The 22,055-nt window shown below is 48.2% G+C and overlaps 1 protein-coding gene across 1 annotated transcript in view; it reads left to right on the forward strand.

Annotated features, from left to right (window-relative positions):
- The window catches only part of EXOC4 (exocyst complex component 4), a 487,556-nt gene that overhangs the window by 450,360 nt on the left and 15,141 nt on the right, over positions 1 to 22,055 (forward strand). The window contains exon 17 of the mRNA XM_074168558.1: positions 1,174 to 1,333. Coding sequence (XP_074024659.1) covers positions 1,174 to 1,333 — 160 coding nt within the window. The remainder of the gene's footprint in view (positions 1 to 1,173; positions 1,334 to 22,055) is intronic.

Below are 22,055 nucleotides of genomic sequence, written 5' to 3' on the forward strand. Positions count from 1 at the left end.
CCCAGCATGCACGTCCTCTTATGTGGTGGTTGTTCAAAGTCAGGAGAAAGTGGGGACTGGAGATGGACCCATCGCCCTATATAATATGTCTGCAGGGATGAAGGCTCTGCAAGCCTGGCTGGCCTTATTCTGACCACCGCTTACTGGTCCTGGAGAAGGCTTTCAGTATTTGTGTACCTTCCCCCCCATACCCGTGGAGCATTTTTTAATCAAATGTTTTCTGAGCTGGGTGAATCGTGGCAAACTGAGGGATGACCAGCACGTTGTAGAGCTCCTCTTACAGCTGAGATCTACTGCGTCTGTTCAAGGAGACAGTGAAATGGCTCCAGACAGAGCCGCGGGGACTGTTTCCATCTCGCCAAGCCGTGAGGTTGAAATTCATACGCACGGTCTTCATGAAATGTAGTCGTCTCTTAAGCCCAGTTTTGGGGTTTTTATGTACACTGTGCTGGTGGCCTGTACTTGAACATATTTTCTTAATTCAGACTTTTAATCGATGTCTAGTCTGGTACAGCCCTGCATGCCGAGCGAATTAGGCTGGGTTGTTTTTTTTTTTGCTTTTTGTGATGCGACATGAACGGATACATCATTTTGGGGGTGGCTGTGACTTTGAGCAGCTGGCTGCGTCCTTCAGCAGCAGAGGAAAGATGGAGACATCATTCAGACACAAGAAGCTGTTCGAGACTGATCAGAGAGAGGTTGCACATCGAGTGCATTGAAATGCAGATCATTCCTGCTCTTGCGGACTGTGATTTTGCCAGGGAAAAATAAATACCACGCTTGGTAACAAATTAAATTACTATTATTTTGTAGGAGCAGTACTGGTCCATTGCTCTGCCCAGACAGAGAGAGGGACTGAAAGGGACATTATGCGAAGCCTGATTATAAATCTGGAAGCACCCTGGAAATATCAATGGCTATGATAGTGCAAGTTTGAGTTTTCATAGTGTTTGGGGGCATTTTTGTATTTTTACTGAAGAAGGAAACCTTGAGGAAAGTCCTCCTAAAACCCACAGGGAAGATATTGAGGGCTGTTTCCATGGACAGTCCAGTGTGTCTCCTGTTCCAGTTCACATGTACCACTTAACATTCATGGGTTTTATGATGAATTACTGTCACTAAACGTCTTCCTCCTGTGATTTTATTGTTTATTTCCCCCCCTCACCCTTGCAGGTTTGGGCCATCTGATTTCCTGCATTCTTATCAACGGCGCCCACTACTTCAAGCGCATCAGTGAATCTGGCATCAAGAAGATGTGTAGAAACATCTTCATCCTGCAGCAAAACCTGACGAACATCACCATGTCTCGTGAGGCTGACCTGGACTTTGCAAGGTGAGCGGAGCGCCCCGCGATGTGCTTGTTGCTATTTTGATGTCCCACGTCTCTACAGAGGTAGCTCCTTCCAAAAGTTTCACCACTCATGCGGGCAACTGGATGGACATCAAGTTAAACCCATAGAAGTGTTAATCGTAATATTCGCTTTCCCCTTTATTGAACAATGTGGATCACTTGAGCTCAGCATGAGGTCAAGGTGGAGGTCCCACCAAAGTGTCTGTGCTTAGGGCTTCCTGTCGGTGTGGTTCTCTTAAGACCAAAACCCAGGCAAGGAGAAGCTTCTAGGTATAGGTCTTGGGTGGTACTTAAACTGGATGAATCTGGGGCTTGGATTTGTGCCCAGATAAGTAATACTTTGGTTTGTTGAAGGCTTAAACTTTTAGCACCTCACAGGAACAGCGTGTGTGAACCTCAGGGATGGCAGATGCTGCCTCCCTTCAAGTTCTGTTGCTCTTAAAATAGTAGTAATAGCAAAATAAAAATAAAACTGGACAGGGTAGATCCCCTGCAAGTTTCTCATCCGTCTTGCTGCTTTGTTCACTAAAGGGGGATCATTTGAGGAATAAGCAAACACTAAACGATGCGTAAGTTGCACATGGAACTAAGATGCTGACTACCAGTAGCTGTATTGGGTGATGCTCTGTGGCAGGACCTGGTTCGGCACCTGAGGAGCTGAGCCCAAGAAACAGCCAAAAGAAGAGCCTGGAACTTGCAAATTAACCCATTTAGATCAAATGACAGAGTTTTACGTGACACTGGGATACGACCCACCACAGACACTGGAAATGGTGTCATCTTTTGGCCATTGCTCTTGGAGACTGAGTTAGGAGAGAAGCACGACTCCTGCAGATGAGGGAGAGTAGGTGTGACTGAGTGCCTCATTTTCTTGGGCTCTCATATGGGGAATGATCTCATTATTGAATTAGTTTCTTCCTAATAACATTGACATGGGGAAGTTATGAACGCTGAGGCCTGGAGGAGGGGGAGAGAGAAAGATCCATTACTAACTCTCCAAGGAATAGAGTTCCCAAATTCAATCTTTCCTTTTTTAAATGATTTATTTTTTTTTTCCCCTGATCTGCTGAAATGCTAAATAAATTAGCCCAGTTTTTTGGCAGGCAGAACAGAGCTTGAGCGTGTGCTGACAGCGACTGGCACCCAAATAATGAAACGCTGACCGAGCGCTGCAGGAGGCTGGCACGGCAGGGCTGGCCGATTTCTGGAGAGGTCTTTGCGGGAAGGGTTGAAGAGCCATGGAGCTCTGAGTCATGGTGCTGCACAATTTGATGGGGAGTTAGAAAGGAAGGGTGAGGAGGTAATGTGTTCCTCACTCCCGATCTTGCTGGATGGTCGATATGCCAGACCAGCAGTTTTCACAACATCAAACATCGATGATCCGAGGGCTGGAGCCCCTCTGCTGTGAGGACAGGCTGAGAGAGTTGGGGGGGGTCAGCCTGGAGAAGAGAAGGCTCCGGGGAGACCTTGGAGCCCCTTCCAGTCCCCAGAGGGGCTCCAGGAAAGCTGGGGAGGGACTCTTGGTCAGGGAGTGGAGTGATAGGATGAGGTGAAATGGTTTTAAATTGGAAGAGAGAAGATTTAGATGAGATATTAGGAAGAAATTATTTGGTGTGAGGGTGGTGAGGCACTGGAACAGGTTGCCCAGAGAAGCTGTGGCTGCCCCATCCCTGGAGGTGTTCAAGGCCAGGCTGGACGGGGCTTTGAGCAACCTGGTCTGGTGGGAGGTGTCCCTGCCCAGGGCAGGGGGATTGGAACTGGATGATCTTTAAGGTCCCTTCCAACCCAAACCATTCTATGATTCTATGAAACACATACCAGCCCTCTTCATTAATGAGTTACGTGGCAAATAGATCTTCTTCTCCGCTGCTGGAGTTGCTGGGTACGATCATGAAGAGCTGTGGGGCTCAGAAGAGACACCTGAGCTTCCTGTACAGCAGCATCAGCTGCTTTGTGGAACCCGTGGTGCCAGTCTCTTCCCATAATATAAATTCAACAACATTTCTTTTCACCTTTCATGACTGCATCACTTCCCTCTTTCTTTTGGGGCAGATTTCTGTGATCTGGAGAGTATGTTTTATTCTTTTGTTCTTCAAACGACTCCTGAATTCTTATTATCCGGATTCTCCTTTTACATAAACAAGGCGTCTCATGCATCCGAACCCTGCCCTGCTCACCTGAATTTACAATTACCCGAGCAAGTTCTCGTGCTACCCCAGGGACTCCAGTTACCGAGGTCTATTCGAACTATAAAATAAACATAACACTTCAGCCCTAGAAAGCATAAAATAACATCAATGTAGGATAAAAGTGATTTGTACTTCTGTGATATAGCTCATATAGGAATCTGTAAGTGCTTTGCGCCGTAGCTAACTATCAGTTTTGCCTTTTTAAGACGAGAAACGGAGAGCAAGTGGTTATTTCATGTACGGGAGCAGTGGTGGAGCTGATGGAGAAATACTTACTTGCCTGCTCTGCCTTCACCCCCAACACCTCCTGATAACTGGGGTAAATTCCCTCCCTGCTTCGCTTCTCCAGGGAACTGGGTAATCTTTACTGAGTGGGAGAGAAGTGGGTCTAACCCAGCTTGGGACTCACTGCCTCATCTCTGGTCTTTGTAGGCATTTGCCCTTGTGCAACATAATTCAGTGTTTACTCTGATTTCTTTAAGGAACTTGCAGTCATGGGCTCCTTTGATCAGGGAAAGACATAATAGGTTTTTTAGTGTTGTTTTCACACACAGAAAAATAGATTTTCTCAGGCTGGTATGGAGCTCTTTGCCCTCCAGGTGGGACCTGAGCCTCATCTGAAGCCAACTGGCTTCATGCTCCCTGCTCATGGATGCAAAGCTCAACATGAGCAGGCAGTGTGCACTGGCAGCCCAGAGAGCCAACCGTGTCCTGGGCTGCATCAGGAGAAGTGTGGCCAGCAGGTCTCGCGAGGTGATTCTGCCCCTCTACTCTGCGCTCGTGAGACCCCTCCTGGAGTACTGTGTCCAGCTTTGGAGTCCTCAACACAGAAAGGACATGGACCTGTTGGAACGGGTCCAGCGGAGGGCCACGAGGATGATCAGAGGGATGGAGCACCTCTCCTATGAAGACAGACTGAGAGAGCTGGGGTTGTTCAGCCTGGAGAAGAGAAGGCTCCGGGGAGACCTTATAACAGCCTATCAATACCTGAAGGGAGCCTACAGAAAAGCTGAAGAGGGACTCTTTGTCAGGAAGAGTGGTGACAGGACAAGGGGCAATGGTTTTAAATTGGAAGAGAAGAGATTTAGATTAGATATAAGGAAGAAATTCTTTACAGTGAGGGTGGTGAGGCACTGGAACAGGTTGCCCAGGGAAGTTGTGGATGCCCCATCCCTGGAAGTGTTCAAGGCCAGGCTGGATGGGGCTTTGAGCAACCTGCTCTAGTGGAGGTGTCCCTGCCCATGGCAGGGGGGTTGGAACTCGATGATCTTTAAGGTCCCTTCCAACTCTAACCATTCTATGATTCTATGATTCTATGATTCCCCCTGGACAGGCAGTTCACTGCCCGTGTTGCTCCCTTGCCCTCTTGGTATTTCCTTGGCCGTGTTAGTGCGACACTCAGGGTTCAAGAAGCAATCAGCCACAATTAACGGTCAACGCATCGCTCTTCCTACAATCACTCTTCATACGTTAAGTTTTAATTCTGGAACGGGTCCTATGTGGTCCTTTTCTGAAAGTGAATGCATTTAAAGTCTGATGTTCTCCACTTTATAGGGAAGACCTGGCCATTTGAGAAAGGGCCAAAAGACTTTCAAGATTTTCCTGGGTGCCATGCTTTTGATTTTGAGTTTTGTTCAGGTTGGTTTTGTTCTTGGTTTGTTTTGTTCTGGTTTGTTTTGTTCTTGGTTTTGTTTTTCATTTTTTATATATTCTTCAAGGCTTCCTATGGCCCCCAAAGAGCACTGGCCATCCCCGTTCTTCTCTTAGTTGGTGCCTTAAGCAGTAGAAACCCCAACCGGGGTAGCCAGAGGGGGAAGATCTTTTTCCTCTGAAGCTAAAATCACGTAGAGGATTCACAGCAAAATCTCAACCCATGTAACACTTGCTGGTTCTAGTGAGGCTCTTGCTGTTTAAACCACATTTTTCAAAAGATCTGTAACCTGCAGGTGACAACAGCAGGTTTTGCTGCTTCGGGAGTAGTACCATGGCAAGGGGAAAATTCATTTTGAGTGAGTTTTGCTTTGAGATTCAAGGTGGAGCCAGGTGGGGAGGCTCTCTGCAGAGCATCACGAAGCAGAGCTGGAGCCTGTTTCCGTTGAGAAAACCATAAATTGCCAAGTTTTGTGAGCTCTAGCAAGGAGTTTCTCCATCGGGAGAAAGGGTAAAATAAGCTGGTTCTGACTGCTGAGGTGTTGCAAAAGGATTTGTAGCATTTGCTAAATTTCCTGCAAATATTAATAGGTTTTTCGCTTATATGTGTGTTCAGTATCTAGGCCAGCAGAAATGCAGTCATTAGGGCATCCACTACTGTACTAAAGAAAAAAGTAGTTTTTTCTTCTCGTGTGTACTACCTGGGCATATCCTGCAAAGTCTGGGACTGAGCGTGAGTTCTGAGTACCTCCCAATTTTGCAAGTTTCAGACCCAAAATTAGATTTATGGCATTAGAGGGATAAAATCCAGCTTCAAATTTGTCTTCCAGTTCAGGTCTTTTCCCTTGTGCCTGTTTCCTACTCCCCCTTTACTCTCACCAAAAATGACACTTGCGTGTTTACGCGGAGATTTCATCAGAGGGAATCAAAAAGAGCTAGGGTTCTGCTTCGGACTTATCCTTAAATAAAATATTATTCAACTTTTAGATGTTCATCTTTCATTGAAAAAAAACCCACTTTCTCAGACGTGCAGCAGTGATAAAATTGCCCCGTTCTTCAAAGTTAATTGAGGTGATTGCAAGGGGAAGGGAGAGACCAGTGATGAAATGTGAATGTTTCATACAACTCAATGTCATTTTGACCTCTGAGATAAAGGTTTTTGAGTGGTGCTACTCATCGTTATGGGGTCTGAAAGTGTCCTTCATCCCTTAAATGGTTTGCAGCGTAGAAAACCAGAGGTGTCTCCACACCTAAGTGTTAGATGGGAGGTTTCCCTGCTGCTGCCACCCAAGTTAGCAGTCGCAATGGCCATCCGTCCTGCTGGGACCAGGAATCTTTTCCTGCTGCTGAAGATGCTACCAGGGCCCTGGGCTCTGACCACATCCCTCTAGTAGATGTGGCACCTACATTGTCACTGCCAGCAGATCCCAGCCACTCACGGAGAAGTCCCCAGTGAGAAGGCGTGGGGAGAAGGCATCAGCGTGCCAGGCAGTTGTTCACAGGTTAGCTGTGAATAAGCCCTTGAAATGTAGTTCAGATGCCTGTGATCAAATCTATCCGTGTACACGGGCTGCTTGAATTTTTATCGTTCACAAAAGAGAATGGCCTTTCCTTCTTCTCCCCAGCAGAATGCAGCTCCTGCTCTGACCTTGTTCCTCTGTGTCTCTGCTCTCCCGGTGACACCTGTGGTCACAGAATGATATGGGGTTGGAAGGGACCTCTGGAGATCATCTAGTCCAACCCCCCTGCCAAAGCAGGTCCACCTAGAGCAGGTTGCACAGGAACGTGTCCAGGTGGGTTTGGAATGTCTCCAGAGAAGGAGACTCCACCACCTCTTTGGGCAGTCTGTTCCAGGGCTCTGCCACCCTCAAGTACATTTACTTAGAATCGTAGAATCAGAAAATCATCAAATCATAGAATCTGTCTAGGTTGGAAGGGACCTTTAAGATTGTCGAGTCCATCCATTAAGCTACCACTGCCAAATAATATACAATAAAATGCAATACTTGCTTGTATTCTTGTACTCTCTGGGCAAACATCCTCCCTCCATCTGCAGAGAGTCAGGAGAGAACAGCACCAGTCCTTATACTGGTTTCCAAGTAGGTGAGAACTGCCCAGGCGTGTGTAGGAAGCAGTTACAGTTAACACCAGTTACCCTTAATGGGTGCTGGGAACACACCCTTCACCCAAAACCCATCTTTGTTTAAGTGGGAAGGGCAAGAGTGTATAGATGAAGGAGGATGTAGGTGGAACTGGAGCTTGCTTTCAAACCAGTGTCAAACTGCTGCATCACTGGTTGGGTTGGGTACCAAAGTCAGGGTGCCGAGATGTCTACCATCATGGTGTGATGGGAAGGGACGAGCGTGGGTTTGGGAAGCAGCAGATCTGCCTTTAGCTTTGCTCCAGCACCGAATAAACACTCTATTTTGGCTTGTAAGTTTGACAGGATCCCAGCAGCAGAGCGGATACAGACCTTCTGGGTTTAGGAGTAGCTCAGTCAGTGACAAGAGGCAGAGACGGCCTTATGCTCCAATTTCCCAGTGCGAACTGCTTTCAGCACAAACATCCATGAAGGCGGCAGGGTTGTCCTGTCCAGCTCTGATTCCTGCATGGGGAGAATTGGAAAATACCACCAGGAACAATCTCCGAACCGTGGCAGCGGGATTTCAGAGGGTGCTTTATTTCAGGGCGCACTTCTGGCTCTACGCTCGGCATTCGGGACTCCTTTCCTGCTACCGTGGGCAGGCCGGGGATATTTTTTTTTCTTTGATTTTCTTTGCCCCTACAGGGGCAGGAGAGATTTGTGTCTCTTGCCTGATGCGCAAGGTGGTCCCAGGCAGGAGGAATAAGCAGTAACTTGCTGCCATCTACTGGGTGCTGCAGAGGGAAGGGGAAGCCGGTGTGTGATGAGCGATTCCTCAGACATCCCAGTGCTCTGAAAGAAGTCCTTTTCATTGCCAAATGTTATTTCTCTTTCTGATTTCATTTTTGATAGATACAGAAACGGCAGGCTGTGTGTACTGCCTGGGTGCCCAGGTTGCCTGAGGATGTAGCTGGTCTCCTTTGAGAGCCACTCTTGATGCTTTTCCTGTACATTTTGAACCCCAGGTCCAACAGATCATAGAATTATAGAATGGTTTGGGTTGGAAAGGACCTTAAAGATCATCCAGTTCAACCCCCCTGCCATGGGCAGGGACACCTCTCACCAGACCACGTTGCTCAAAGCCCCCTCCAACCTGGCCTTGAACACCTCCAGGGATGGGGCAGCCACAACTTCTCTAGGCAACCTAGGCCAGGGTCTCACCACCCTCACAAGAAAGAATTTCTTCCTGAGATCTCATCTCAGTCTCCCCTCTTTCAGATTAAAACCGTTCCCCCTCCTCCTATGGCTCCCCTCCTTGATCAAGAGTCCCTCCCCAGCTTTCCTGGAGCCCCTTTAGGGACTGGAAGGGGCTCTAAGGTCTCCCCGGATCCTTCTCTTCTCCAGGCTGAACTCCCCCAACTCTCTCAGCCTGTCCTCACAGCAGAGGGGCTCCAGCCCTCAGATCATCGATGTTAGTCTGGAGGAATTCCTCTCCCCCCAACTTTATAGCCCAAGGTGTTCGGTGCTGTGGGAGGTAAAAGTCACCAGTGCTTTGCAGTACGCATCCTAGGATGATCCTTCCCTATAAGAAGAGCCAGAAGCAGAACAGGCTCTGCAAGAAAAGCTTCTCTTTGCTGACGGAGTGGGAAAGGCGTGTTATCTCCATCACGATGCTGGACTCATGTTGTGTATCTGTGGAGCATGCCCTCATTTTGTTTTTGCTGCTTTTAATTAACAAAGCTGCTTTAGTTTTCAATTAAGGACTTGGTTACAACAAAATCTGTATTTTCTTTTCCTTTCTTTTCTCTCTTGTTTTCTCCCCCCCTGTAGTTTCCACTGAGCTTTGATCTCAGTGCAGGTTTAATTAGCTGTAATTAGTGGTTTCACTGCATTAACCAAAAATCCCAACCACAGAGGATTAAAAAGGCCCCTTCAGCTTGATGCTCGCCCCCTCCCCTTCCTCCTTTTGCTTCCCCCGTGTGCTTTGGGGGGATCAGAGACTGTGTCCCCGTACGGTCCTTCACCAGACGGGTGCTGGTGGGTGATGCCCCATTCATCCCAAACAGCTGCCCTGTTACGGACTCATTAAAACGGTGCTGGAACAAATCACCCATCCATGTAGTTTAATTTCCAGTCAAATCTGCAGCTGCTACGAGTTTTAGTAGGACACCAATTTATGCCTTCGCAACATTTCATAGAGCGCTCCTTGGGGTTTCTGACCGCTCTCCGCTTTACAGTGCATTTACAGCAAGGACCCTGCTTGAGACTTCCCAAACTTTCAGCTTCTGCGGTCCTGCATGAGCTTCTGGAAGCTGTGGCATGTCCATGTCCTTCGCTGGAGCTCCTCAGCACAGAAACGAAAGGGAGTTTTGGAAGACATGACTGTGATCTGGGGAAACCCAACTCACTGCTCTTCTCTCCTCCATGGAGGAGGACAGGGAAATATCACCTCGTTGGCCACACAACCCATCTGGTTGGTCACAACAGAGAAGGAATAAACCAAAGAGCTCATTGAGCTGGTGAAGTAAGATCAGAGCTGAGAATCAGGTCTGCCCTGAAGAGATCTACTCGACACTTGTTAGAGACTAGCGTACCCCACACCGAGCCCCACCAACCACTCGTGTATTGGAAGAGGTCTCTGTTCCTCTGGCCGGCTCAAAAGCTTTATAGATATTTGTGGAGACCACCCTGGAAAATGTAGTATTCCCAGATAGCGCACCTTCATGCCCAAGACTGGAGATCTCAGATAGGTCCCAGTTCATTGTGGGTCAAGCTTTTCTACTTACCACGTCTGTGCCAAAATTGGCTGTTTTCAGTCTCATGCATGTGCCCGATCTCCTCGCAGTGCCGGGAAGCAAAAAACTCTCCTTGTCCTTTCCTCAGTTCTCCAGGTCGGTAAAATTCAGATCTAAGCTTTATGTCCATGTTTAAGGGAGGAGTTTGGCCAGTCTTTGAATCACTGGCCCGTGGTGCTGAGATGTACGGGAAAGGCAACGTCTTGAAGTCTGAAAATGGTTCTCAGGTCATCTTGCTAGAGCAAGGAGAACTCATGCTCTGAATCCCGTGTTCCCCTAGGACTCAGAAGCCATCTCTTGTCTGTCCCAGGTTTGTTATTTTGGGAAGGGAAGCCTTCCCAAGGCCAGGAATTGCACTTTTCTTGCTGAGCCGCGACCATCCCCTCCAGGTATTTCTTCTTTGCCACAAAACCAGACTTCTTTGTGGAGCCTGATGTGTCCTGGCACATTTGGAAATTGGGTCTTTATGGCATCTCTGGCTGATGTCTCTCTCCTGAAGGCTTAAAATTCCTTTTAATTCACTGTCAGTGGCTGCAGATGGTAAATTTATTCCCAGGATAATATGTATTAGGGCTGTGCTCTGGCCACTTTTCTGTCACCTGGGTCCTTTCAGCGGGGGTCAATACACCCAAAGTAGATCAGTTAAATCAGCTGCTGGAAGGACTTTGTTTCTCCCATCTTTGTGCATCCTGACGGACATCGGATGCGAGGAGATCCAAATGCCCTCGGTTTGTGTAGGTCTGAGATGCTCCCTAGAACAGCACTTGGTGCTTTATCTGCCTCATCTGGAAAACCACCCCCAAAATGTACCATATTATATTTGCTATGCAAAATGCCTAGTCAGTGCACAACAAAAGACCAGCAGCTCTTTGCAGTGAACTGTAGTTTAGGAGGAAATCAGCATCCAGCTCCGAAGGCTCGGGGAGAATTTGGGATTGCTCTCGCGTGTTCCCCGCGATGCCGACGCTTTGGCCAATGCTACCTTCCTCTCCTCATTCTCTGCGCGGCCGGCCCTGATGCGCCGCAGTGAACGAGAGCGGGGAAACGATCCAGCTTAGGGGGAAGGGCCATGTTTTGGGTTTTGCATCAGCTTTTTTTCTCTTTTTTTGGCAGGATCAGCTCCCCGGCCTAGTTCACAGCGGGCCTTTGCAAACAGCTGTGCTGGCACGACTGAAGGAGAGGGAACAAACAAGGAAATGAGCTGTAAGGCTCTGAAATTATAATGTTCCTGAAAATGGGAGTTTATCTTAAATTAGGATGAGACATCAGGGGTGAAGAAGGGGGTTGCTGGAGGTAGGAGCAGAGGGGAGGCAGGAGGAGCCAACACGTCCTTGTGCAGAAGTCGGTGCTCTTCCCGCACCGTTTTTGGGCCGTTTGGCCTCGCCCCAGCCTGAGGATGGACAGCTTTTGTTCTTGGGTTTGCCGAGTCGCAGGTTTCTTATTCATGGTGTGTGTCTGGGAAATGCCTTGCCTGCTGCCGATTCGCCGCATTAGGAAAAAAAACTCCAAAATGCCCTCATGATGATAGACCAGATGTTTGGGAGGAAAGAGCCCGACTCTTGGGGGATGACATTTCTCGTGTTTGTCCTTAAGTAATTTTCACGTAATGAGAGCACTTGAGCGCGTGAAGATGGAAAGAAAGTGGCTGAACCACTGGGTAATGATGGAGCACGTCACTCCCTTTCCTTTGGTGACTGCGTGGATTATAAATTCCTCGAGGAGGGGATTTTGCTGGCTTTGTAATTAAAACGCACACCAGGCATTTCAGAGACACGTGGGCGGTGGCAGCCCAAAGGACACGCACGCAAGTCCAACGAAGGATTTAAGCTTGAGTTTAACTTTCAGATACACGCGTTGCCCCATTGAACCGATGAATACTTGCTGTGTATCTAGGGGTCCACCACGGTCACGTCTCCATCGGAGCGGGTTGCCCTCGCTTCCCTTTACAGCAAGCAGCGAGAAGCCACGCACAATTAGAGAGAGATTTTCTGAATTGGCTTAAATTTTCTTTGAAAGGAGATGAAGGGCCCCCTAGGAGTTCCTGTTGCTTCCTCGGGAGGCTCAGGGAGCAGAGGTGACCTGCTCAGGTGGAATTATCCGCAGCAGACGTCTATCAGTAGGTAAGATGAGCCCCTCCTCGACTGTCTGAGGTCGGGAGGTGACTTTGCAGGTGGGCAGATCCATCCGTAAGCCCCCTCCGTAGGTTTTTTACACGCACTGGCAGCCCTATTATTAACTGGATTATGGAGCTGAATTCATTCCTACCTCCCTAATGTCCGAACAGGCTGTGGTGTGTGAAATCACGTAGCGTCCACTCTTCCCCGGTATCGTTCCATGCGGTGGAGGAAGCATCTTCAAACGTCAATCGGTACTGGAAGGCACCGGTCCTGTCCAGGCTTTCCGCTGTTGACTCAATGGTTTCATTTTGATCAGCCATTTCAGGTTTTTTCCCGGAGGCGCTTTTAATCTTCGCACTGTAACCTTTAAAGATATAGGTTTTAGTGGCCTCTGTAATGATTTTCAGTGCCTGAATGTGGATGTCTGAGTTGCTCCGAGTAAAGAGATTAATTCAATTTCCCTAAACTGGAAATGGACTGAAAAACTGAGAGGCTTCATTGACTTTCTCTGCTCGGTTTTTGGCCTGTTAGCGAAGCAATCAATGGAGGTGAACTTCTCAGCCAGCAGAAACCGGCGTTCCCATTTCCAGGGAAACAAGCTCAGGAAGATGTGAATGAACGTTTCTAAGAAGTGGTTTTGGCGGCGGTTAGACTTGGCCAGAGCACGTTCCTACTCTGCGTTAACAGCATCAGGATATATTCTCCTGGAAATGAATTGCAAACAAATTCCTCATTTATCCCTGAGGTGACAGTCTTTTGCTGATATGTGCTTTCTTGAGACTAATAAGTTTTGAATGTCGGTGGGAAGGGAAAAAAAAAATCAAAGTAATTACTTTGTGTTCCCAAGCTCCTTATTTGTGTAGGTGCATGTGTGTTTATCTCTCTCTGTCATGCTGCATTGCTAATGGTAATTAAAGGGAAGGGCTTTTTCTTGTTAGAAGTTTTTCTTCTTAATTTCCACCTTTAGTGACTTTGGCCTCCGAGACGATGCTGAGCCACTGACCAGTTGCTTGTAGAACTGCAGTTGCTTTAATATAAGGTCTAAGTTTAGACCTTCCAGCTGGAATCGGATGGTTTTGCGTATCCAGGTCTGCAGGACGTAGGGTGGGTGTTGGTTTTCTTTGCAGCCCAGGTTTGAAAAGTGTGTCCTGTGGGTGTGAGTCCTGGTAGTCACGATCACCTCATGGGGGTTCCTGCAAATAACAGACCGCTCGTCAACATTTGCTTTATTTGAATACACAGAATTTGGCATGTGGGTGATCGTAGCAAAAATGTGGAGCAAAACCAAGCTGTATGTTGTCAGCAGTGGTGTGGTGGGGGCTCAATGTGGGGGCTCAATAAGTTCTGCCCAGTTTCCAGCCTTGAGTGTCCATGCCACCCAGGGAGGGCTTCAGTCTCTCTTAGCACTTGGGGTTTTTTTTCATGAAACATGAAATAAATGGGCTGGAAAGAGGTCTCAGGGCTTTCCTACTGGCTCCCCAGGCTGCCCAGTCTGCAGACCAGGTCTCAGGCTGGATCAGGAGACCTAAAACGCAGCCTCACCATGATGTTCACAAACTGCCCAGGTTAGTACAGGCTTTCGTATCCCGTAGAAATATGAAGATGAGTGTGAAAGCTCATTTCCAGGTCCACATAAAGCATGAAACACAAGCGCTACATCACTGGCTTTAGCCATGAAGGGCCTAGGCAGACTTTTGTGTAGAGAGCAGCTTTATTGGTTCACTTGCTTTAAAAATGCCATAGGAACGTTTTAGCTATCTTCTTCTCTCAGTCGAGTCCAAGGACCTTCTCCTCCTGGCTTCACTTTGTCCCCTGCACTTCCACAGCTTCAGGCTATGGAAGTCACATCAAGCATCACACAAGGTGTCGGGCCACAACCGTGACTGCACTGGGGACACTGAGGCAGGGGATGGCGATGGTGATGGTGATATGAGCAGATTCATTAAAGGTGGAGTGAAAACATTCCTTTCTACATCACCCCTCCTGAAACCAGGGTCGTTTCTATGGCTTTTGGGCACTGCTGGCCAAAGATTGAAATCTGAAAGACCTAGGTGGTGCTGGTTGGAGACACAGCGGCTGGGGCATGAAGGCAGGCAGGCCACACAAGCGTGGAAGATGAATGGTTGGTAGTCACGATATTAAACGTTACAACCTTGGAATAGATCCTAAATGTCATGACAGACCCCAGATCTCCTAAGGGACCTGCGAGAGATCCAGGAAAAGGAAGACCATTCTATGCTTCATGATTCCAAGGGGCACAGGTTGATTTTCAACAGGTGCTAAAATGGAAAGCAAGGTCCTCGTCTGTCCCCTGTTAAGGGTCACAGCCTTCTCTGTTCCTGCAGCACTGTGGCGCATCTCTGGTATCTCCTGGTGACACTCGCTGTGTCCTGACTCGCGCGTTGGTGGTGAATGGCTGTCGGTCAGTCGGTGGGGTTGTCACCTCTACGCATGCAGCTGGTGGAGCGGCTCGGCTCTCCTGCAGACCCAACGCCTGCTGGTTTCTAATTCAAAAAACGGACAGAATGGCCAAAAAGGAGGGATGGGCACGTAAAGCTTTGCCCACAGCTCTCCCTCCAGCAATTCAGTGGGACAGCAAAGATAGGAGAGTTGGTGGCAAAGATTTCTGTGTTAGAAAGGGCCTGGAGAATGGATGGAGAAGGACGTTTTACCCCAGGGACTGTGCACCGTGCAGAGCTCAAGGAGAGGGATGTTCACGGTTCTTTCGCCCCTTGTGGGAGGCCACGAGCATGTTTCTGAACCCATGGGTGTGCAGTAACATCTCTAGCTGCATTTCTTTATGTATTTAAATTGCAATTCAGTCTTTAATTATTTTTTGTGATCCTCACTGTTTTGCAAGTGATCGCTGTCCAGGGAGAAGCGAGGAAGGAGAAGAGGGAACTCAGTTGTTTTTTCTTTTAGTTACAGGGTTTTTTTTTCCTCTAGAGCACCTACCAGAGCGGCACCTACCAGCACAAGGAATGGGCTTCAGTGGATCATCTGCTCTCTTTGGAGCAAGATCCTCCATGCTCACCCGTGAGCTCGTAATAAGAGCTTATGGCTCTTAAGTGAGCCATAAGAGCTGGCTGGTGTTACGGGAAAGCTTTGCCAAGGGCATATGGAAGGGACTGGAGAATCACAAAAATGCTGGGAGGGCTGGAGCCCCTCTGCTGTGAGGACAGGCTGAGAGTTGGGGCATTCAGCCTGGAGAAGAGAAGGCTCCGGGGAGACCTTAGAGCCCCTTCCAGTCCCCAAAGGGGCTCCAGGAGAGCTGGGGGGGGACTCTGGATCAGGGAGTGGAGCCATAGGACGAGGGGGAATGGTTTAAACTGAAAGATTTGAGATTTAGATGAGATCTCAGGAAGAAATTCTTTCCTGTGAGGGTGGTGAGACACTGGAACAGAGAAGCTGTGGCTGCCCCATCCCTGGAAACATTCCAGGTCAGGTTGGATGGGGCTCTGAGCAACCTGATCTAGTTGCAAATGTTCCTCCCCATGGCAGGGGGGTTGAACCAGATGATCTTTAAGGTCCCTTGCAACCCAAACCATTCTGTGATTCTGTGATTCTAGGATGGCCATTTAAATGCTGTTTAATTTGCCAACCAGATGGGGATGTAACAAGCAAATCTCCAGTTACATCTTATAGTTCCTAAAGGGTTAAATAACCCTTATAGTTCCTAAAGGGTTCCTAAAGGGAGGTAGTTCTGGCTTGAGGTGTCTCTGTCATCTAGCCTTGGCCTGCCCTGATTGACACTGTTCAAACAAGGTCAACATTTAGCCCCAGACTCCAGACTGAGCCTGAACAAACCTCCGGAGTCATCCCACGGGAATACTTATCCCCGTAAGCGTAGGTGAATGTCAAACTCCACGTCTGAGCTCTCACACAACCTCCTTGGAGCTGCTGTTTGATCTAGAAATTGCTTTCTGCTCCCGTGCTTAAAGGTGGGCTCTGCCTGCGCCGAGTTCGTGTGCTGAAGGTGTGGGAGTCTGCTGGGAGCTCCTGCTTAAATGCACAGCAAACAGAGCTCTTTGAGGAAGGATGGATTTTTTAAGGAAGGGAAGTTGGTGTGACACACACACACACACGAAAGAAATGGCAAAGAAAGGGGGAACCATCAATGTGTGAAGAGCAACCATCCCAGGCATCTCTCTGCAGCTGAAATAAAGGTAAATATTGGATTGTCAGCTTGAAATGCATCTCTATTGCCTCGCTCCAGCCTGCAAATGGAAGCAATTAGAAAAATGTCCTGCCTTTTTCACAGTAGGCTGCCTCTTTCTAGCACAAGCCCCACAGATAGAAAGACACATGCAAGTCCTTAAGTAGCAGATTGGTTTACCCCGTCAGTCAGATCTCATTAGAAACTGCAGCGCTTCATACCCCGTGATCTGCTAGGAGATAACAGGTATTGATGCTGTGCGATATGTTTCTAAGAGTCACTGCTCATCACTTTTCTGTGCACTGAAGTCGCATCGTTTGCAGAGGTCTCTCTCTTCATTAGATTTGAGGCGGGGAGCGGCTCAACCTATCGATGCAGTGGCATCCGGGAATCAGGAAGGTTTCACCTGGGAGGTGCAGGAGCAGGCAGGGCATTGCTGGTAGGGTGTAAAATAGCAGGGCTAGGACATGAGGGGGACAGGTGAGGACGTGGCCAGTTCTGGGAAGGGTGCTTTCAAGGTCAAAATTGAGGACAGGAGAGAGGAGCAGGGGGTAGCAATGACCTGGGGCCAGTTTCTGTTGAATGCAGGAGGGAAGAAGAAAAATGAGGAAAGGGCAAAACCAGCACAACTGAGAGGGCTGACAGGGTCAAGCCAAAGAATCATAGAATGGTTTGGGTTGGAAGGGACCTTCAAAGATCATCTCGTTCCAACCCCCCTGCCCCCCTGGGCAGGGACACCTCCCACCAGACCAGGTTGCTCCAAGCCCCATCCAACCTGGCCTTGAACCCCTCCAGGGATGGGGCAGCCACAGCTTCTCTGGGCAACCTGGGCCAGTGTCTCACCACCCTTATAGTGAAGTGAGTGAAATATTTTCACTTCACTCACAGTATGATCTTTAAGGTCCCTTCCAACTCTAACCATTCTATGATTCTATGGTTCCACCAGCTGCATTGTGCATCCAGTAGTTTCATTCCACCTGATGAAGATTGGTGCCTGAGGATGGGCAGGTCATTCCAGGTGATGGATCATTCTTGGCCAACGGGACCTGTAAAACTCGTGTCGCATGGTATCATCAGGATTTCTTTTCCCGTGTCACATGCTGTGTCTGAGTTGACCAAGGAAAGTTCAAAGATTGTCATTCTATGTTTCAAATGCTGAGAGCTGGGGCTGATGTGAAGGTCTTTGCTAACTGGGGAACCTGGGAGCCATTCGTTCTTGCTGGTGCTGAAGCGTTGATGATTAGGGTGGTAATTTGCCCTCTTGCTAGGAAATATTCTCACCTCCAGCTGATTTCCTATGGATTTCCAAGCTGCTTTCCTCTAGAGCAAGGGACCGCTGATCGGTACCCAAAGGAGCCACAGCCCGACACAGAGGAGACCACCAATAAGCCCATCTCCTGGCTCTGGGATTGAACGAAATTCTTGCAGGCTCCATGGTGCTACTTGCTTTGCATGGGGACACATTGCCATTCAGCAGTTTCTGATTCGTGGAGGAGCAGCTCCACATCATCTGCTTTCCTGCTCCCCATCTTTTCTTCTCTCCTCAAGCTCATGCAGTAGCATCCTACTCTGGGTATTCAGCCACCCCAGCGTTTTTCACTGTGAGCTTTCCCAGAAAAGGTGTGGTCCATCTGAGTTGGATTTGGATGCGAAGTGTGCTTGTCATAATTAGAACCATAGAATAGTTTGGGTTGGAGAGGACCTTTAAAGGCCACTAGTCCAACCCACCTGCCACGGGCAGGGACATCTTCAACTAGATCAGGTTGCTCCAAGCCCGGTCCAACCTGACCTGGAATGTTTCCAAGGGTGGATCATCTACCACCTCTCTGGGCAACCTGAGCCAGTGCCTCACCACCCTCAGCATGAAAAATTTCTTCCTTCTATCGAGTCTGAATCTCCTCTCTTTCGGTTTAGAACTATCACCCCTTGTCCTTAGGCCCTACTAAAAAGTTTGTCCCCATCTTTCTTATAAGCCCCCTTTAAGTACTGAAAGGCCACAATAAGGTCTCCCCGGAGCCTTCTCTTCTCCAGGCTGAACCCCCCCAACTCTCTCAGCCTGTCCTCACAGCAGAGGGGCTCCAGCCCTTCCAGCATCTCCGTGGCCTCCTCTGGCCCCACTCCAACAGCTCCATGTCCTTCTGATGTTGGTGGCCCCAGAGCTGGAGGAAGCACTGCTGGAGGGGGTGTCCCCAGAACGGAGCAGAGGGGCAGAATCCCCCCCCCCTCGCCCTGCTGGCCATGCATTATCCTCTCACTTCCATCCTTGAATGAGATGAAAATGCTGTCCCAAAAGGCAAGCAGTGATTTTTGCAGCTAAATCGGTAAAAGACTGAGTAAATGGCGAGGTGATTCTTCAACTGCAGAAGGCAACTGGCTCCGGGGCACAAAACCGCACAGCCTGAATGGGGAATGCAGAGCAGGCAATTCCTGTCTGTCCAAGGCAGACCCTCTGGTGAGGCTGACATTCAGAATTCTGACTCAGACGCAGGAAACGTGGAATTAAGGAGGTGAATTATTGACGGGAGCGCGAGTATTACCGTATCTGACAGATGGAGACTGTCTGAGAACATTTTGCAGAGTGGCATCTGCACCATGCCTGATTGGCGTCCCTGAACTTTCGCACATCAGATGTAGAATATCAACACACAAACTCTGATGTAGCAATTAAAGCTGTCCCGTAATGAACCTGCGCTTCGTAGCCAAGAGAAATCCATACGCTCAGGTAAAGACCAAAAACCTCCATTCTTGTATCTTAAGAAGATATTATTAAAACTAATTAAATCCAGAGTGCTGCTTTTGAATATACACATACGATGTCAAGGTGTAGAGATACGTATCGCTTTCAGGAAACGGTCTGCAGCGTGGATTCTCTTACTGGGGTTTTTACTGACGGCTGTAAAGCTTGCTTGCCTTGTGTTTCACAATTTGTATTCCAGATCTGAGATCAAATAATATAGAAAAGACATAAAATTCAGATGGCACCTCACATCACCTAAGTGCCTTAACATCTGAAGCTGAAGTCGGTCTCTCAAGTGCAAACAGAAGTCAGATATCAGATGCCGTATTCCGTATCGTCGTGTGTGCAAAAAACAAAGAGAAGGAGAAAAGAGGTGCAAATAATAGCAAGTTTTATGCTTTCATGAGGAACAGCTTGTATTATGAAGAAGCAATATGTAAAATATGTCTTTTTTAATAAGATTCAGTGCCTTCATATTCCAGGTTGTTTTCTTAAGCCCAACACAACTTAGTAAATGATTGTAATTTTTTGCCATCTGTTAACTGTTTGGTGCGCTCTGCGAAATTCATCCTTCCTTCACTTGTGGCATGCAAATGTGCAGATGCAAAGAGTCATCGGGAAAATGCGGGGTTTGTCCCTGGAGGGGGTTCAAAGGTGGGCATCAGCAGGGAAGCTGGCCCTGGGAGGTGAGCATCAGCATAGAATCATAGAATCGTCCAGGTTGGAAGAGACCCTTGGGATCATCGAGTCCAACCATCTACCCTACTCTACAAAGTTCTCCCCTATACCATATCCCCCAACACCACATCTAAACGGCTCTTAAACACATCCAAGGATGGTGACTCAACACCCTCCCTGGGCAGCCTGTTCCAATGCCCGACCACTCTTTCTGTGAAAAATTCTTTCCTAATATTCAGTCTAAACCTACCCTGTTGGAGCTTGAAGCCATTCCCTCTCGCATGGGGATGGCTGTTACTGGGTTGTGGCCGTCCCGTTCCACACATAAAGGACTTCACTTTGACCCCTTAATCTCAAATGCGATCTTCATTTTCTCCACCGCAAAAGAAAGTTTGAGAAAATGGAGAAGTTCTGTATATGGTGTCTCTAAGGTGCGTTGAGATGTACAAGTGGGAACTGAAGGAGGAGGTTAATAAATTAATACAAAAACCTACACGTTCAGTTCTCACAGCAGAGTTCTTGTTGATCCTCTGGAGGTTTTGTATAGTTAGAGGATGCGTTTCTGGAATGAGGTAAAAATAGTAGTTCAGAGCAATTTCTCTGCTTTTCATGGCTATGAACTGCTCCATCAGCTTAGAAGCAGTGCTTGGATTCTCTTCTCGTTCTGTAGGCACCAATTGGTTTCCAAGGAGCCACTGTGGCACTGCAGGTCTGGGGTAAGGAGCCACCTGTACGTAAGGAGAGGTGAGCAAAGGGATGTGTCTCCATCAGTAAGCCAACCAGACCTGGCTTTTCCATGCAGTGGAGAACGGAGATGGAAATCACGTATACAGCTGTGGGTTTTATCCTGAGCTGATGTTGCCTTGATCATGTTTTCATTTTAAAAGCTAAGGGTTTGTGCTGTCTGGCAAAAAAATACCATAATGTGGATCCGTTGGCTTAAAAAGTTGAGATCATTGGAGCTAGAATTTCACCAAGAATGGCCAGAAGAGGCCACAGTTTTACTGCACACAGCAGTATCCTTACTTGCTCGGGCTTGGGTTAATGTTCTTTCAGGAGCAGTATTTTTCAGAAGGAGGAATTAAAAGGTGCCTTCTTGCTCTGCCTACTACAACAATACCTTAGGGAGGCAATGGCTTCCCTCTCTAAATACGTCTTTTGCCCTAAGTACGTTAGAGAGGGAAAAGCAATTTCAGCCGAAAATATTTCTGCGAGAGCAAATGAGTAGCAGCTGGTCATAAATACCTCTGGCCTGCAAATCTGGAGGTTCCTAAGCATCAGGAGAAGTACTGAGAACTGGCATATTAGGTGTGATGAAACGTCCATCTGGCCAGTGGCCAACAGAGAATGCATGGAGGAGAGTGTTGAAGCTCTTAAGCATTACCTCCTCAATCAGGAGATCCACAGTTCTATGTTGATGTCATAGAATCTTAGAATGGTCAGGGTTGGAAGGGACCTTAAAGATCATCCAGTTCCAAACCCCCTGCGATGGGCAGGGACACCTCCCACCAGACCAGGTTGCTCCAAGCCCTGTCCAACCTGGCCTTGAACCCCTCCAGGGATGGGGCAGCCACAGCTTCTCTGGGCAACCTGGGCCAGGGTCTCACAACCCTCACAGCAAAGAATTTCTAGTATTTCATCTCAATCTCCCCTTGTTCAGTTTAAAAGCCTTCCCTCTCGTCCTTTGGCTCCCCTCCCTGATCAAGAGTCCCTCCCCGTCTCTGCTGTAGGCCCCCTTTAGGGACTGGAAGGGGCTCTAAGGTCTCCCCAGAGCCTTCTCTTCTCCAGGCTGAACACACCCAACTCTCTCAGCCTGTCTTCATAGCATCAGAGGTGCTCCAGCCCTCTGATCATCTTCGTGGCCCTACATGTCCCCTACTTTCAACCATCTAAAAATTTGGCATTGAATCCATCCTGGCTGCTTCCTTTCTTTATCATAATCAACCTCTACAGGGCACTTCAACCCAATATAATTATTTATTTTATTGTAGGATGAATTGACTTCGCCCCATTTCTTCTCCGTTTGTAGGTAGGAGATCATGGCAATCAATCCCCTTGAGGTCTTGGTGGTGGTGGTGGTAACTGACGATGATGAGCCAGTGGGTAGGGCTTGAGGCTGGTGCACGATTTGTTTTCTTCCTGGTTTGGATAGGTCTTGAGCAAGTGGGAGTCTGTAGGTCACTTCTTCAACTTCAGAGATTTCTTGGTTGGCACAAGGTAATGACTCTGGACAGTACTATCAGAAGAGACGATAGTGCCATGAGGCAAGTGAATCCAATAAAAGGCTCTTCCATAAGAA

This window comes from Numenius arquata, chromosome 2, assembly GCF_964106895.1.
Source record: "Numenius arquata chromosome 2, bNumArq3.hap1.1, whole genome shotgun sequence".
Classification (NCBI taxonomy): Eukaryota; Metazoa; Chordata; class Aves; order Charadriiformes; family Scolopacidae; genus Numenius; species Numenius arquata.